The sequence below is a fragment of the Squalius cephalus genome, assembly GCF_949319135.1.
Source record: "Squalius cephalus genome assembly, chromosome: 15".
Taxonomy (NCBI): domain Eukaryota; kingdom Metazoa; phylum Chordata; class Actinopteri; order Cypriniformes; family Leuciscidae; genus Squalius; species Squalius cephalus.
Genome location: NC_137136.1, coordinates 19628580 through 19647546, shown reverse-complemented (window position 1 = coordinate 19647546; position 18967 = coordinate 19628580). Strand labels below are relative to the sequence as shown.

Here is an 18967-nt window from a genome sequence, read left to right as displayed (position 1 = left end):
TTACGTTGAAAAATGATGGAAAAGTAGCGCAGTGGAATGGAAAAACGCGTTCTGTGTGAACGGCCCCGAAAGACGTTAGAATGCAAGAGAAAAGAGCTCTGGGAAAGGCTCGCTGATGCAGACGGAAGGCATTTGGTGTGATAAATGATGTGTGGCACTGATATAAAGGTAGTAATACTGAACTGTCAAAGTAAAAACAAAGGCATATGCTACGATACCACAGACAGATGAGTGTAGAGCTGCGCAAATCACGTTGCAGTTTCCTGTCCCATATGTGTGTGACAGAGTGTGTTTGGAAGAAAATGTCAGTGTAGCTCTGAGATCCTGAACAGAACAGAACACATACACACACTCATTTCATCAGAACTGTAAGTATTGCTCTGTTACTATGATGACAAACACAAACTATGCTACTTTTTGTTATTAGTCTGCATGCCTGATATGTGTTTTCTCGTATAAAGCCAAAGGTGTTTTGTCATCAGCTAAATGTCTGACACAAACGATGAGCTATCAAATATTCCATACAAAATGACAGTGGTGGAGATCTTGTTCGTTAATGATGTTTACAAGCAGCTAGTTTTGTTCATTAAAATAATATGGTCCTATATACTGTTTTAAAATTGTATTGAGTGTGAAGTTCAGCGTAGACGTTTCGGATGCCGATCTGTTGTTTTTGGTGTGCTGTCTGTCTGTAATCATAAAACTCAACGATCAAAAGTTTAATAGCTGAATGATAACATGAATAACCAATTCAAGAGACATTTTTAGGCGTTGCCTATTGATATACAGGCATAGCTAGTATACTAAATATTTCGGGTTGTTTTATTTTTTGGAAGTCTTACTGCATAATAAGTTATTTTGTGTCAATGTGCATGTATGTTGTATTACTCTTATTGTTGTTGACATACAATAGGCTATTTAAATGTTTCAGCCTTTACTGTGTAGAATATTAACAGATTAGACATCGTATTATTAAGTCACTTCAGTTTAATTCTAACCGTCATGTAGGCCCAGGCCTAAATACGGATCATTACTTGAAAATTCACAATTATTTGTTGTCGACAGACAAACTCTTAGGCTATAAACTGTGTGAAGATGAAGTCAAAGACTTTAAGCACTGTTCAGGTTTAGTGTTTTGTAGTCTTGTGTGATAAGCTGAAGGTTTGGTGTAGTTTCAACAGTTTCGTAATACGTTAAATGTTCAAAGTCCGATTGAATAGCACTTTTTTGCATTTGCTACATTTACTTTAAACATTTGAGGTCACTGAGATATCAGTATAAAACAAAAACAAAAATGTGAATATTTAGGTAATATTGAACAGAAACAGCAAATTTTCATAAACGTAATTTACAATATTAGACAATTTTACATTTAAATTGGAAAAGGGTTCATGTTTAAGTCACTTATACCTATATCACATAATGTATATATTGCTTCAAAATTTCAAGGTATGGGTTGCTCTAAACTGCTAGCCTTTCCCTGTTTGAAACGAAGACTGTGAACAGCTTTTACACTATGAATTATTCATTTTAATAGACACCATCCTCCACCCAATTTTACTAATGGAAATCCATCCACATTAATTGCAATTTATCAGAACGTATTGTATACAATGCCCACTTAAAAATGAATGCCATTGCATTAGATAGAAAATATCAATGTAAGCGGCATCTGCAAACAAAACGCTGCTAGAGCGTTCGTCAACTAACTTTCTACAATTCCTGTAGCTCAAACAAGGCTTAATTCCCAGGGCCTGCAGGAACCTGATCAAATGCAATAGAATGCAATGTTAGTTGTTTTGGATGAGAGCGTGCCAAATTCAAAACTGGTATTAAGATGCTTTTTAGTGGATGTATGAAGTCACCAGTTCACACAGGTGTCCAACCAGAGTAACCACAAGAGCTCATCACATTGACTCGTCTGACTATCCAAAAGTATCCAAACACTCTTCATAATTTGAACAGTAAATCTATTTATTTATCACTTAAATAGTTTGCTTGAAAATTGTGCAATAACAATGCCATTTAATATGATATTTTATTATATAATGCAATGGTATTTTTTTTGTTTAAGTTTGGCTTTGGTGTCCAAATACGTTCTGAGGACACAACAAATTTACGATACAAATACAAACAGATGCCCGATCATAAAAAAAACAACTGTGCGTCATTGTCAGACATCACTGCCTTTTGTTAAAGATCTCTTTTTGTGTGTGGATTGTTGAGGCAAATCACAAACAAAACATAGAAGTAGGTCTGCTATCCATCGTGACAACATCAATATAAGGATTTTTATATTGATTGCGTTCCCTCAGGTGAATAAAACGTAGCAAAACATGCTAGCACGTCGAAGATGTCATGGAGAGATAATGTTTGTCAGGGTATAGCAATGTAGTCGCAAATGTCTGGGTATGGTTATCTTACATGCTTTTTATATCATGCTAATTGTATTCTGAAAATATAATTCCAGCATAACTGACTTTACAGATATGCACAGACTTTATGCAACGTTAAACTATTCTCGTGTTAGCGGCACGTATAGAGACTGCTGTACTGTAGGAGCCTGATTAGATTTTGCCGACTTTGTCTCATTCTGTCATGGCCAGATGTCTGAGAAAAATATCAATTTACATGCAAATCATCAAAACATCTTTCCAAAATTCAACCCATAAAGAACGCTTTTGACCTCAGGTGCAGCTCACGGTGCACAGTGAAAAAATGTCAAATAAACTATTGACATTTTTTTTATAATCACCTTTGGTTACACTTTATTTTGAGGTGACATTGTTACAGTGTAATTACACAAATAAGTACTACATTAATTAATTAACTACATATTTACTATAGGGTTTGACTTAGTTGCTTGTAATTATGCATAATTTACTGTTATTACTACAGTAAGTACATGTAACATGTAACTACATCACCTTAAAAAGTATTACCTCTACTTGTGTTGTCAGTAGTTATAAAAAAAGCAGTATTAATGATCACAGTATAAAACAACAGATTATAGCAGTGGATTTGGACTCTAGCCGTTTGCTGTTTAATGCAGCGGCCTGTAGTTGTGGAGCGACACTTGTTCAGTGATTGAAACAAATCTCTGAAATGGAGAACAGACAAATTCTTCAAGACACACTAACACAATAACAAAAATCGGAATCAAAATTATTTAATGAGCACAGTCATCAGCTGTTGCGTACACACATTGCGTATACACATTGCGTATACCAGATGCATTACAATGGAAATGCAAATGCAAAAACAGGTTCATTTTCTCAGACAAGGATTTGTTTGTGCTGTCTTTCGTTATCATTAGCCATTTTAAATAATGTATATAATATGATATTTATATACATGCATACACTCAGTTCAACTGCGCATGCATGCATTATGTCAGCTTATGAAAGAGAGTTTGAACAATGTACAAGAAATATGCCATAATCATATTATTTGATATGATTAAATAATAATAATAATCTTTGATATAATGGCAATCTTGCATTAAATAAAGTGCAGTCAGTAGATGCTTTGACCCAAAATTTAAGGAATCAACATGAAACAAAGGGATCAGTCAGACAAATTATGTGGAACGGGTCGTTAACGGCACAATGATGTAACATTTTTAGAGCATTTATTTCATTAAAATCTGAAAAACATTAGGTTATGACCTTTTCCTTCGGTAGCTTGGATTTTTAGAGTCATTATCAATATAATGAGAGTTATGATTGGTTTAAAATATTTTATGTACATTTAAATAAGATCACGGACAACATCTCTTGATCTTCTGAGAATTCAATCCAGCATTCTTCTTCTGACTGTAAAGGACGAAAAATAAATTAAAGGGATAGTTCAACCAAAAATGAAAATTCTGTCGTCATTTACTCTCCCTCAAATTGTTCCAAACCTCTATACATTTCTTTCTTCTGCTGATCACAAAAGAAGATATTCTGAAGAATGTCGGACACCAACCAGTTGATGAGCCCCATTGACTTCCATAGTATTTTTTCATTTCCATACTATGGAAGTCAATGGGGTCCATCAACTGTTTGGATACCCATATTCTTCAGAATATCTTCTTTTGTGATCAGCAGAAGAAACAAACTCATACAGGTTAGGATTAATTTGAGGGTGAGTATCCCTTTAAGTCAGCATCCTGATTCCAGAATAGATATGTGTTTCATAGATTCTACATTGGACGTGGAATTAAAAGAATAGAATAAGTGTGTTTTAATAGTCAAGGAAACAGCCTTTTTGGATGGTCCAGTGTTACATCACAATGGGCGTGACCCTTCATTTTTTAAAACGGCAACCCTTGACCTAGGAGTGTGAAACGGTGACCTCAATAAGTTTGAAAATACAGAGTGAATCTGTGTTTGATTTTGTTGTTAGAGTGCTGCTTTTATGAAGGAGGGAGCGATTATCATAATGAGAGCAGGATTCCCTCTTTCACAAAGTGTGTCATACAGACATTTTTCTCTGTTTCTCATCCTCTCACTTCAGCGTTGTCCCACACACATACCACACAATTTGTCAGAGTGTTTTCCAACCTAACAGGTAGTTTCATTCTGGAACAGAATATGTAATTCATGAGAAAGAAGACAACAAATCTGTCTTTATGGATGGTCTGGGTCTACTGTTATGGAAGAGGCATTTAATAGGCAGCATTTTTTTGAATGTTTAACATTTTTTACTTCTCTCAGAAGACATTGAGGATGTCAGGTGATTCATTCACCTCAATAAAGTAAACAAGCGTCATCTTAACCAGATGTGAATTGTATGGCAGCCACAAAAAATAATAATTTTAATGTATATTGTGCATTCAATGGAACTCCACTTGAAAATGAAAACGAGAACAAGTGTATATATCGGAAATGACACTAGATGACCGATTTCTGAAAATATGTATGACTTTTTTAAGCATTTCTGTGAAAATACATTTATAGAGAGGGCCATTTACGGATAGGCCCATCAGCAGAAAAACACAGCATGGCGTGAACGCAACAATTACGCAATGGAACAAAATCATGGTTTATGCTGTGAGGTTTCAAAATTTGCAGTCTGAAATATGATCTAATCATCTGTAAATTACTCTAAAAATACACATTTTCGTAAGCCTCACACCAAATGTCAGTAATCTCTCGTTCTGTCGACATCTCTTTCCACTGACATTTACTTGCATTTCAAACCTACAGGACTTCATTAAATGGAGGAGGTTTGCAACTGAGAACTCAAGAATGAAAGCGACAAATGCAATATGTCTTTCTATGTAATTTCCACTCACTTTTCCAAAACACCATGTGAAACTCTTAGACTAGAAAACCCAGAAGCTGTTGCCTGCAATGGCGTCCATCTTAGCCTTCTTCAGCACTCTGCACTCCTCAGACTTCTTCAACATTTCCGACAGCCCACAGTCTAAGCAGATGAATGTGAATCACTAAACGTTTCTGAAATTTCAGATCTGGTAGAGGATCCCCTGTTAGTCACGCAGCCTTAGCGAACCTCTCACAAAACAGTATTACAATTATCGCTAATTTTAGCATACCAGACAAAGATTAGATAAAATGGCAAGAAAAAAGAAAAGTGTTGATTATTTCCCCCTGAAAAGTCCTTCATACTAGTTATAAGGTAAGATGTGTGGGAGACGAAGACAATATCAGTCCTCTTCAGTCAAGTACACACAGAAATGACTTGCTGAAGGGGAAACACGTAACGAAAACCTGTATGGGACATATTGAAATAAATCGCCCACTTTTCTTGCTTGCTTTCTTTCAGTTATGATTATGTTGGTGTCTCGACACCTTTTCAGTCTTTGTGAGTAATGAGGGATCCCTCTAAAATGGGTCTTTCCTTACAGCTTCGAGAGAAAAAGGAGAATCAGGGAGAATGTGGATATAGAGAGAGAGAGAGAGAGAGAAGTAGTGAGAATAGAGTTATCTAAGAGAATAGTGTTCTAAGTAGTAAAGAACTACATGAAGCTTTTTTGAAGAAGATGAACTGAGCACGGCAGGAAGAGCGAGAATGACAGAGAGGTGAAACCTCAGACACAGATGTGAGGCAGGCAACATGTTTGTTTCAACCTTCATGTGGTTCCCCTTAGCAAACCACTCCTGTTCATACAGCGCTGAAAGATGCTCTCTCTGTCTCGCTTTTCTTTAATGCATTTATTCTTTTACAGCAGGATGTCTTATTCACTCTTAAACATGTTAGAGTTTTACATACTGATGTCGTTGGACAGTCTTTGAAGTTCCTCAAAGAACTTTTTCAGTGTAGGTCTTAACAAAATCAATGCACTTGTGCTTTAAAGAACCCAGAAAATACAAGGCTTACCCGGAGTAATCATAATGTAAGATGAAGATGTTTCCTCATCAGTAAAAAATAAGCATATAGCCAACTCAAAAACCTTTCAGCGTTGGTTCTTATTAAGAAAAGCGTTCTTTGCCAAACCCAATGTGCTGCAAAAAGTACCTTCATTACCTTCACCTACAAGTGCAGCTTGTTTAAATTGGTGTGTATGAAGACTTGTGAATTGCTTGGGCTTTCTAGATCATCTTTAATTCACATTTAACACAGTAATCAGAATAAGAAGTCAGAAGAATCAGAAGTCACTGAATTTGTGCTTATGAGGCATTTGATTTGGTGAGTTACAAACTATAAATGTAAGAGATAAATCTAAAGAGAAGAGCGAGATCTAAAGAGACGTATTGTGCAGAAAGATGCTGACTTGACTTGAATAAAGCATTGTTCTCTTTTCCTAATCATCATTCGTATTCCCAATCGTACCCATTGGCTTTCATTTCAGTATTTGTTTAGTTTAAGGAACCGCATTGGTTTGAATTAGTTCATCTTATAGCAGAAGTGATACAGAGAAACCTTTTAGTCATTAAAAAATAAATTTAACCCTGTTAGAGATCAGTCCATTTTTAGAGGAAGTTGGGTTGTGCTAATTTATTTTAATAATATAAGAAACAGTTTGGGTTTATCAGTCTAAAGTGATAAACAGTTTATCAGTTAAACAGTCTTTATCCATGACAGTGCTTCTTTAATGCATTTTAAACTTCATATAATGCCTCATAATTGCATATTACATAAGTAGAAATGAAATTAATCTTTTTTACTTTTCAAATACTGTTCCTCTTTCTTTCTTTTTTTTAAAGAAATAACATTTAAATCAAGAAAATATTTCTTGTGATTTAACTAGGCATCTACATTTTATTCAAATTCTGTCAAGTCAGATTTATCTATGAACGTATACAGCTGTTTTAGCACACTGAGAACATTTGTACAAGTTACAATTTTTAAAGTTCTTATACAAATTAAATTGAATTATCTGTTCATACCCTAGTGAAAAAAACCTATACCAAAATACCAATGCACTTACTGATATAAATATTATAATTAAACTTTATTTGGAGTACTTCTTTACCTCACAGAGTGCGCATTTCTTAATATTAAGCCTAAAATGTGTTTTAATACTATTAGTAAGGATAGTATGATCTCTTTATAATATCAGTCTTTAAATGCAAGATATTTAAAGTGTACCTAAATTAGTTGTTCTAAATTAGCACACTTTAAGTATATCAAATTAGTATACCAAAAGTGCAGTTATAGGGTATTTATATTTAGTACATACAAGTAAATGTATTTGTACTTAGCATAAAATGTATTTCAAATACATCTTGGTACATTTATTTTTCACTAGGGTAGTGCAGTCATTATATGTTGTTACATTCCACTCATATTTGCTCAAGCCGCGTACGCACTCCAGTTCCAAGTGCGGGTTAATATTATTGTTAGGCATCGGATCTCTGTAAACAGATGATAGATATTTTAATTTTATGTAATGCATGTAAAGGAAAATGGAACAACTGAAAGACAACAGAGGAATAGAAATCGTTAGAGTTTATTCTGTCGGGCTCGGAGCGTTGCATGCTGATAAAGATGTTCATTTATAATACATTTTTTTTTTAAATGGATTAGATTACATCAATAGCTCTAAAACACTGGTTACTGGATACTGACATTTAAAAGTAGAGTCAGATAAACTATGATGTGGCAAACAAAAAATGAATCTCAAAAACAGAAAAACCTAAATATAAAATAAGCTTTTCAGAATGCATACGGATACGGTAACACAAAACATGTTGTCCTCTATATGATAATATTTATTGCAGACTAGAAAAACCTATTCAAAACCTTTTTGGGCGTAACAGGACGATGTCTAAATTTTTCTGGTTATCATTGGAAAACTTCAGAAACTTTTTGTCATTTAAATGTTGTCACTGAAACTTTTCCGACATTAATCTGATTGAAAAATTCACTATGAATTAGAAATTTACTATGAATTATTATATTGTTCTAACAATCATGTTTGGGAGGAACTCATTTTCAAGTGATAACTCGGTAAAAGCTAAAAAAAAAAAAAAAAAGTAACAAAAAATTTTGTAAATCATGTAAATAACCGGACGTATTCTTTTACCTCTCAGGCCAATCAGACTGAGGGGAGGCGTCAGCAGAGGTTAAATAGAAATATTTTGGCCTGTAAGTGAACACATCCGCTGCACAACTTTGAAGAGGAACGATAAAGTATTTTGCTCATAAGGTGAGTATATTTACACAAAGATGTACATTTAATTATAAACTGTTTTATTTACACTTGGCAGCTTTAATCAGTTCTTATTATGGATGATTTTATTTGATCTATTTTTATGCTTCTCTAGATCAGAATAGAGGATAAATTCCTTTTTATACCTTTTTGTAAGTTATATTCCCTTAGAAGCAAAAAAATAAATGAAGCTGCATTATTTACTGTGAAGTCTATAATACTGTAGAATATGCTGAATTACAGAAAGCAAATTTAACAGGAATTAAGCTTTGCACTTTTTATATTTTCGGTTCGATTACTTTGACGGCAAATATGTTACATGGTTAAACACGTGTCAATTCACAATATATAACAAGACATCATATGTACAAGGGATGTAAAACAGACGTATATTCTTTTGGTGAATACAATGCTGGGAAAATTAACTGAAAGACTGTCTTCGGATCTATTATAAAATGAACAGTTAATGACATACATGATATTAGAACATCAGTGTTTATATTTCCACTGTCCTTAGTACTAAACTGAATTTATAGCACTCGAGTAGGGCATTAAAATAGCTTTGAATTACATTAGAATAATTGTATCTCTATCTTAAAAACAACAACAACAAAAACAACATGCTTATTTCATAAAGTCCTTGACTTTTGACTTCTGAAAGCTTTGTTTCAAGTTCTTGGTCTTACTAATGTTCCCCTCCCTTCTCTCCTCCATCTCTCTCTGTGTGTCTGTTTACTGTTTAACCTCCATCCTGACCACAGCCCAGATCATCTGTCTTTCTGGGTTAGATGTTCAGGTGCAGTCTCTGGCTGTCTTTATCTCTACATCTATCGTTTGTGTGCTTCTTCTCTTCTTCCTCTGTTCTGTTTCACATTCTTCACAGACTTTTCCCTCATTTCTTACACATTGCTTTGCTCCACTAGACTTAAAATGTTCATCAGATTACAATTGCTAAGTTCACTATTAGACAGTTTTGTAATAAATGGCAGCAAAATGAAGGAACATTTTAATTCAGATTGAGAACAATAAACACATGTGGACCTTACGTACTGTGGCTGACTTAAGTTTACCTGTGTCGTCTCCTGATCGACGCTTAGCCCGACTCAGCCGACGTCCCGTCCCTCTTGGGAATAAGATCTCTAGTGTCCAATAACCTGCTGCGCAGCAATAATTAAACATACTCCAGACAATGCCTTTGAATATGCTTTAATCACGGCGGGAGAACCTCAGACCAATTTCAGAGAGAATCCCACCAGCAAAAAAAAGTACAACAGTTTTTATGGAATAGGAGCATGGCAGTAGTGAAAGATTCATTACATCGGTTTTCTACAATATGACTGGTTCTTCATATCTATAATTCAGCAAACCCTTCTGTTACTAGGGTTACTAAAAGTAAAATCTGATTTCTTGATAACTTCACTTTGTTACTCAAAGTCATGAGTTTATATATTTAGACATCCATCTAGTTTCATTTCCAACTTTTGTAATATTCGGACATGATTCAGACATACGCACACTTTCTTTTGCCAAAGTGTTTGGGAACATTTAGGTTTCAAAAGCATATAAATGTTATTCCTGCAAGAAAAAGAAATGTTAGTTATGGTTAATAAAAAATTCTATCACAACACAAATGGTTGAATCTATTATAACTGCATGTCTCAATTAATGGTGTACATTCATAGCAGTTTTTTATTCATATAGCAGACGTTTTTATCCAAAGCAACTTCCAATCCCAGAATGCTGCTAATTAATGATTTCATTAGCCATTGATAAGACAGTGTGCCTGTAAATCTTTTATTTATTTACTTGAAAATTGCACTTTTTCATACTGAAATGAACTAATTTAAGCCATATTATACATTCATAAATAGCCTTTACCACTCCGCATGAACATTTATATTCCATATGGCTAATTATTTTGAACTATACGTTGTTGGATTTTTAGTACTTTTAATAAAAATGTAACTGCCATTAAAAAAAGTCAAACTGTTCTTTGCAGTATACTTTTGGTTCTTAACTATATTGGTGCAAATTATACCATGCAGAAGTTATATTTAATAAACATTTACTTAAAAGAAAGCATTTTTTTTCCAGAAGGTCCTACTTTTTTCATAATAGCTTTATCTTGTTTTATTTTATATATAAATTCAGTGCATACTATCAATCTAAATAAATAGCCACTTTTTGTTCTCAGTGGTGGACAGGCAAAAATAAAAATAATAGAACATAATTTTAAAACCCAAAACTGTGAAAAAATCAAGTTGGAAAAATATAATTTCTCATTATATAATTAGATTTTCTTGAATGTGCATTTATATTTGAGCTTGTTTATCTTAAAATAGCCATAATTTACGTTTATCTATTTGGCTGACGATTATTCCAAAGCGAAATGCATTGCAATTAACGTATTAATTTGATCATTTTCATGCAACCCTTGGAAAGCAAACCCATGACCTTACCGTTGCTAATTTAGAAATCTAAATAGGATAAATATCAATTTTATGGCAAATGAAAGTAAAAAACTAAAGGATTTACACATTGCACATTGTAAAAAATCAGTCTGCATTTTTGTTTGAATCATCAATCTCTTCAGAAGGAGTAAAAGGAGAGATTTCTGTGTATCTCATGCACAAAAAGAGAAAAAAGCCAAGATCAGATATAACAGACATAATGCACACCGCACTCCAAGCTCAGCGACAGCACCAGCAGCGCCATGTGGTGTGTGTTTTTTCTGTGTGTAAGCGTGGAGAGATCCGCCTTTCGTGGAACAAGGGAGGAAGAGAGGGGGTGTTTTGGAGGAGGAGGTGAAGAGGTGAAAACGAGAGGGATGCGAATCTACTCCCTGCACAATCTCAGCCCACCACAAACACACCTCTCTGCGTCTTTGTCTCGACGTCTTTCTAGTTGTTGTTCTTTCATGTTTCTTCACTGGTACTTGTCTTCCTTTATGTCTGTAACCCAGAGCCCACCACAAAGCTTCTGTCTCCCCCTCACCATCCTGCAGTTTCTGTTTCTGTTTCCCTCAATCACTCAAACAAATCTGAGCCCACCACAAGCCCCTTCCTTCCTCTATGCTATGTGATGCATTTCTCTATGGCTATGTCTTACAGATCACCATTCATCCACTCTGGCTCTGCTCTGAGGAAAGAATGATGTTTAGTTGGATACTAATATCGCTGCTTGTTGGATTTCTCAAAGCGCAAGGTAAGTTGCAAATATCTTGACAGTTGTTACATGGCGAAGAGCATGAAATGCAGCCTGTATAAGCATTCTTCTTCTGACCGATATGTTCTTCTATCATCAGAAAGCCACAAGGTAGTTTACGCACAGATTGGAGGGACCGCTACCCTACCTAGAGATGCATGGGGAAATAAAGATAATGTTTATGTGAACTGGTACCGTGGGTCTGAAAAAGATCCAACTATCAGCAGGAACCCTCAAAAGGGTGAGATGCATACCGTTTTACGCAACCATAATAATCAGGCTACCGTGTTTGATATAACTGCACATGTATGTTTGTCTTTTGTAGGGAAAGATGTGAAGACACGTGTCTCTCTGTTAGAGGATTTCTCTCTCCAAATCTCACCAGTACAAGAATTGGATTTTGAAGTTTGGCGCTGTGAACAGCATGAATTAAAGTATAGATCCTCCAGGACCTACAGACTGTACCGTGGTAAGACAAAGTACAGAGAAAGTGTGAGTGAGAAACAAAAAGTAGAAAAAGATCCAAATTTTACAGTCTCAAAATCTCTTAAAGCAATATTTCACTCAAAAAAAAAAAGCTTCATTATGTCATTCCTTTTTCTGCGCAACACAAAAGAAGAACTGTTTTTGTCCATACAATGAAAATCAGTGGGGTCCAAAAACAGCACTGGACCCCACTGAGTTTCATTTTAGGACAAAAAAACCCACACACAAATAAATAAATCTTCTTTTGCCTTCCACAGAAGTCAAAAAAGTTTAAATATTGAAAAAAAAATTCATTCTGGGTAACTAATCTGTAAAGTGCTCTCGTCTATCTTCCAAAATAAAATTCAAATGTTTGAATTATGTATGTTTTTTCTATAGTTAATTTTTCAAATAGATGAGGAAATGACACGTGGGCCCTAATGAATGGGTGACATTAGCTTGTTGTAACTATTGAAAATTAAACTTTCTTTTCTTTTCTTTCTTTTTAAATGTTCTTCAACACTGAATCTAGTACTACACATATAACTATCCAAAATGTTTATTGGTCAATCTCAGGTAAATTTATTTATGTTTTTACAAGGTTTCTAAGCAGAAGATGGATGCATGTTTTCTCAGTCCTGTTACCAAAACTCATGTGCCATTTAAAAAGCATGTTCAAAAGCATGTCAATTAATTCTTTTGTTTTCCCCACAAGAAAGTGTTTATTTTAAAGAAATGGTGGGTTATATGTTCAAATAATTTATAATTGTGACAAAAAAATAAATCACTTTATATTAAGGCAAGGTGTATTTTAATAAAAAACACAAAGTCATTTTTTTTTTCATTTTAAAGAAGACCGAAGCCTCAAGTTTAACTTTTTTTTTATTATCTAATTTATTAAACAATTGTATAAATGATGGACCAAACAAAACTGATAAAAACAGTGGTTTAACTTTATTTGTTTAAAAACAAAACAAAAAAAACACATTAGTAACAGGAATGAGTGTCCATATGAGTGTCCATATGAGTGTCCATATGTGTGTGAGAGAGAGAGTGTACATGACTGTCTGTGCATGTGTGCTAGTGGTACTTCACAGCGAATGAGGTGGAAAGAGAAAGAAGGAGAGAGAGGAGAAGGGAGAGAGAAGGAAGGAAAGACAAAAAGGAGGGGAAAGAGAGGGTTTGCGGGTGTGTTTCGCTCCTTCGCTTGCAGCATGCCATGGGTGGGTGTTTCTGGCACCTGCATAGTAAGGGTTCTTTCCATCTTCAACAAAATATTAGAAAGATGAAGACAAAAAGTTTAAGTCACTTCGTGGTCGACTGGCTCCCTGTAAGAATGGTATTCACATTGTAAAACTAATACTAAATGTCTATAAAGTAATTGCAACTGTAAAAGTCACAAATCAGATGAATAGTATTTATATCAACTAATAAATCAACAAAATAGAGGACTCTACAACTCTAGTCACACAACAATGCAAAAAAATTATATTTCATGATAAAGGTTTAGATGTAACAAAAGCTACTTTTTAGTGTTCTCAGTATTTTATTATAAATGTTTTTTTAATTATATATTTTAAATTTGCAGTTATAATAATGTTCAGGACATTTTGCTTAATAATAAAATGTAAATGTGAAACTTTTCATGCATATTTATACATACAAATTCGGTGGAATGGCTCACCGACTGTTGAGCTCAATTCAGGATGTGCACACTGCAGAAGTAGTCTGTCTCCCTGTGTCATAGGGCTGAACTGCAAAAAAAAATTAAAAATACATGAAAAATTAATCTATGAATGTATTCTATAATCATCTATCTCCATACTACACTCATAAAGGCAATGATTAAGTCGTATAATTTAACCACTAGAATGATTTTAATCTAAATTCTAAACTGCATATTTGGCATTATGAACAGAATTAAATCGGTTACTCCACTCTCATTTACACTTATAACTATACTATAACTATAACTATTCACATTACATAATAAGATTCTCTAATGTTGCCATATTCCACCTTTCACCTTTTTTTTCTCTGTTTTAGTCACTATACTCAACAAGGTACCGGCCCTGATGTTTGGTGACTCTCTGTCTCTGGAATGTAAACTGGAGTCTAGTTCAGCTCAGCCCAGAGTAACATGGATTTCACCTAACAAATCTGATTGTCAACAACAGCCACTTTACGGAGAGAAGATTTCAGTCACAGATGTGTCCAGGTGTCATAGTGGTGTTTGGACATGCAAAGTGGAGTATGATCGGAGAGAAGCTAAAGCAACTACAATGGTTTCTGTAATAGGTGAGTGAGACTCCATGAGTTAAACACACAGTATATCTATCAATTTATTGGAGTTTTCACATTCTGAGAGTTGCTTACTATACTAAGCAATAAGAAAATGTATAATACACAAGAAACATAAAAGATAATTGCAGTCAAGACCTATAAGAATGACGAATATGGTGAAATATGTCAAATTTAGCAGAATAATGATGGAGCACTGATAAAAGTTATAAAACTTACCTTTTTTGTAATGCTAAATGTAAATAGATAAACAATATATTTAATATAATTTCAATATCATAATTATACACCTGTTGTTTTTTTTATTTGTATTATGTTATTATTAATTGTTTATTTTATGTCCAAAGCTGGTACAAATTGCTAATAGTAATAATAGTGATAATGTTCCCTTTTTCATCTCTTTTTTTCTAGGCCTCTCCCCTTCTCCACCAGATCCCATTTATACCCCATTGTTCTCTACAGTCAACATTCCTTGCTCCCTGTCTTTTAACATTCCCTGGTCCGTGTTAAATGAGACTGGCCTTCAGGGTGGTAGCTGGAGCTTCACTCCTCTCAGTAACCAAAACAAGAAGGAGAATCTCCTCAGCCTCACCGTTGGTCCCGTGGTCAGATGGGATGTCACACCGGAGACAGAAGGCAGGGTCATGGGAAGAGAGTTAAAAGACCAGGATCTATCAATTCATAAACTGTCTGTATCAGAGAAGAGCAGGGGGGAGTACGACTGTAACCTGAAGTTCAAAAGAAAGACCCTCAGCAGTAAAGTCAAGGTGGAGGTTCTGCAGGGTAGGTGAAAAGACAAGTGTTGGGGTCTAGTCTAGTAACTAACCACGCTACTAACTTAGCTACTTTCAGTCAATATTGTGACAGCACTTCCATAATGGTGTAGCTTTACAAAGTTCTGTTCACTCTGCGGCCATATTTGCAACACCTCCGGACAACTATTTCAGGCCAAGACCAAGTTCTATCTTCTTGAATGGGAATATCCTGAAAACTCACAAAAATGTTTGCCGTACTCACATTTAAATAATTTCTACCCGTATTGTCTACACCGGACATTACAATAAATAAGTCAAGATATAACAGAAATCTTGGACTTATACTGACACCTAGTGGCGTGGGTGCAAAAACGTTGTTTTCAGTTTTACTAGTATTAATTTATACAAGTAAAAGTGTGCATTTTAGGAGTTAAGCAGGTTAGTATCAGCTACTAATATTAGTCTGGTTATGTGATCTCACATAAAATAAATCAGCTTTTATTAGACTATCCCCCGGTTTCACAAAGGCTTAAGCCTCGTCCCAAAAAATGTGTATTTGAGCTGTTTAACGGAAAGCAATTAGCACTGACATATCTTAAAATATGTCAGTGTCTTTGTTTTGTCTCAAGATGTTCATCAGTAATGTTTTTTTTTTTTTCTAAGACACGTTTATAAAAGCTACTTAAATGTCCTAATTTAACTAAAGCTGAATCTGTGAAACCAGGCCTATGACTGTAGTTACCACATATGTGAGTAAATGATTTTAAACATATTTTAAAAATGTTATTCAAATTAAAACTTTTAATAAGGATAAAAGTACAGTGTTCTTTTAAATTATGAATAACTTGTAGCTTCAGGCAAAGTTGATTCCCAACTAAATTGACACTGGACATTGAAATGACTTTGGATGAATAAAGGTTCGCTGTGCGTTAATTATTACAAAATTTGGTTCGAAACCACAAATGTTTACGTTTCAAACACTTCATAATCCATTTACAATGCTAACTTTTCTTGGCTTGTTCATTCTGAAATCTGCAATTTCTCCTTCTCTTAGTTTCCTCATCCTTAGGTTCTCGAGTTTATGAAGGCCAAATGGTGAATCTGACATGCACATTAGGACATCCACTCGACCCTGACCTTAAGGTGAATTGGACATGTCGCTCCTGCTCTTTTCCCTCTTCCACTCTTCCCTCTTCACCTTTTCTGTCCTTCCCGGAAGTGACAAGGGGACACAGTGGCCAATGGAAATGTGAACTCTGGAAAAATGAGAAGTTGTTGACATATGCTGTGCTACCATTGAAGATTGGTAAGAGAAGTGAAAGAAAGAGGGAGAAAGTGATGCATGTGAAATTAAATGTGTTAACGCTTCTGCTGTCAATCAATTGTTTCACAGAGAAAGCCCCAGTGGACATCTGGCTTTGTGTTGCCATCAGCAGTGGAGTTGTGCTCTTCATCTTGCTCCTTGTTATCGTCATCATAGGCATCCGCAGACACAAACAGGTAATTTGTTTGTCATTCGTGAAGTGTTTGAAAGGTGAAAATCAAATGCCTTATTTCTTTCATTCTTCTTTACAGATAATGATGTACAGACGACGAAAGACCAGATTCTGCTGCTGCAAAAAGTGAGTTTGGTGGTTGTTAGACATGCTTATAATAACACATACTGTAGCCACAAAACGTATTTGGACACTTGAAATATATGAATGGCATTGCATTATATAACAAAATTTAGATATGGACCATTTTTGGTTGAATTATGACATGATTAATTACACCTGTGATTACTCTAATAGCACACCTGTTTGAACTTGAGGGGAACTGAAACTCTTAGATAAGTTTATTGGTCAGAAAGGCCTATAGCATCATTTGTTTGCAAATAACACATTCTGCTAATGCACTGAAATCACGTCTACACACTGCATTTACCGTTACTGTATATATGAACGTGCATCATCCTCATCCTCATGTTTGGTTGTCTCTCTCTGTCTCAGTCCTCAGCCAAAGGGATTCTACAAGACCTGAGGATCCTCTGCTTTATTACTGATTTACTAAATAATCATGTTAATGTACAGTTGCCTGAACAAAGCCTCTCATAACAGAACTGGCTGTCTTCATTGTGCAGAGGATGCTGGTTTATCTTTGTTATTGTGTGAAATACACTCATAACTATACTATATATAATTGAGCATGCTTGATAGGAACCAATATTATATGCAACACAATATGTGACCCTGGATCACAAAACCAGTCATATGTCGCATGGGTATATTTGTGGCAATAGCCAACAATACATTGTATGGGTCAAAATTATCAATTTTTCTTTTATGGCAAAAATCATTAGGATATTAAGTAAAGATCATGTTCCATGAAGATAATTTGTAAATTTTCTACTGTAAATATATAAAACATTTATTTTTGTGAGTGAATGCAGCACAATCGCGAACATAAATGGACAAATTTAAAGATGATTTTCTCAATGTTTTGATTTTTTTGCACCCTCAGATTCCAGATTTTCAAATAGTTGTATCTCAGACAGATATTGTCCTATCCCAACAAACCGTACATCAATGGAAAGCTTATTTATTCAGCTTTCAGATGATGTATAAATCTCAATTTCAAGAAATTGACCCATGTGACAGTATGCAGTATCTTTAAAGGTGTAAATAACATGACATATTATAAAGCTCGTCTGGAAGATAAATGTGCCAATTGTGTATTGTTACAATAAGGAACCTATACCTGTACATTTTATATTAAAATGGCCCAAAGTGCCTCCTTATATTGTGCTAATATTTTTCATTGACTTCTGTTATACTTATCATTTTATCCTCTGAATGCTCTTTTGCATTTGCAAATGAACTTTCCCCCCTCTTTTTTGCTTGTATATCTTTATTTAACGAAAAAAGCAACTGAAAAATATTGATAATGTAAAATAAAATAAAAAACATGAAACAAAATTGTATGATCATTCTCACTCCAAAATGTCTTCATTTAAAGGTGATAGAGAAGAGTGATTGTAATATACCATTGAGAAGAAGTACCTTTGGCCTGTTATAAATATTTTTTTCAGAGGATCACATGACTAGAATAGACTTCCAACAGAACTAAAAGTATTAAAACATATAACGTCATTGTGGCTTCTCTAAAAGTTGAAAATGTGGTTGCTGTCAAATCAAAATTGTGAGCATTTGTTGAGATTCTGGTATGGTAGTTTTGTATTTGTTTGATGAAATTTTTGCTTGTTTGTTTTCATTTCTTTCTTTCTTTTTTTTTTTTTTTTTTTTTTTTTTTTTTTTTTGCAGATGAAAATCTGGCATATTTTTACATTTTTTTACCATGTAGTATTAATGTGTAATGTGATTAAATAAACCAATAAACAACAATGTTGTGATAGTCTTTTCTTCCCCATTGTGATTAAAGGTTATGAGGGCATATTCATTTAAAATAAATATGATGTGCACAGATAAATCATTTAAATAAATGCTGCAATATTCCATGAAAAGAACAAGATTTGTCAATTTTTAAATTCCATGCTTGCTCTGATTTGATCCACTAATGTCTGCAGTCTCATCTTGTTTAATCATGTACAGTAGTGGCCAAAATGATCCAGCCTTGGAAAATTGACATCTTCACCCTTTAT

The 18967-nt window shown here is 34.4% G+C and overlaps 1 protein-coding gene across 1 annotated transcript; it reads left to right on the top strand.

Moving 5' to 3' along the window:
- The first annotated feature begins 219 nt into the window (after positions 1-219).
- On the top strand, positions 220-18689 carry cd4-1 (CD4-1 molecule). Its single transcript, XM_079894628.1, has 11 exons — positions 220-368; positions 8484-8599; positions 11713-11806; positions 11907-12047; positions 12132-12275; positions 14318-14569; positions 14984-15355; positions 16382-16633; positions 16721-16827; positions 16903-16949; positions 17319-18689. Exons 3-11 carry the CDS (start codon positions 11752-11754, stop codon positions 17347-17349), a joined length of 1401 nt encoding a protein of 466 aa, XP_079750754.1. The 5' UTR covers positions 220-368; positions 8484-8599; positions 11713-11751; the 3' UTR covers positions 17350-18689.
- The last annotated feature ends 278 nt before the right edge of the window (positions 18690-18967 follow it).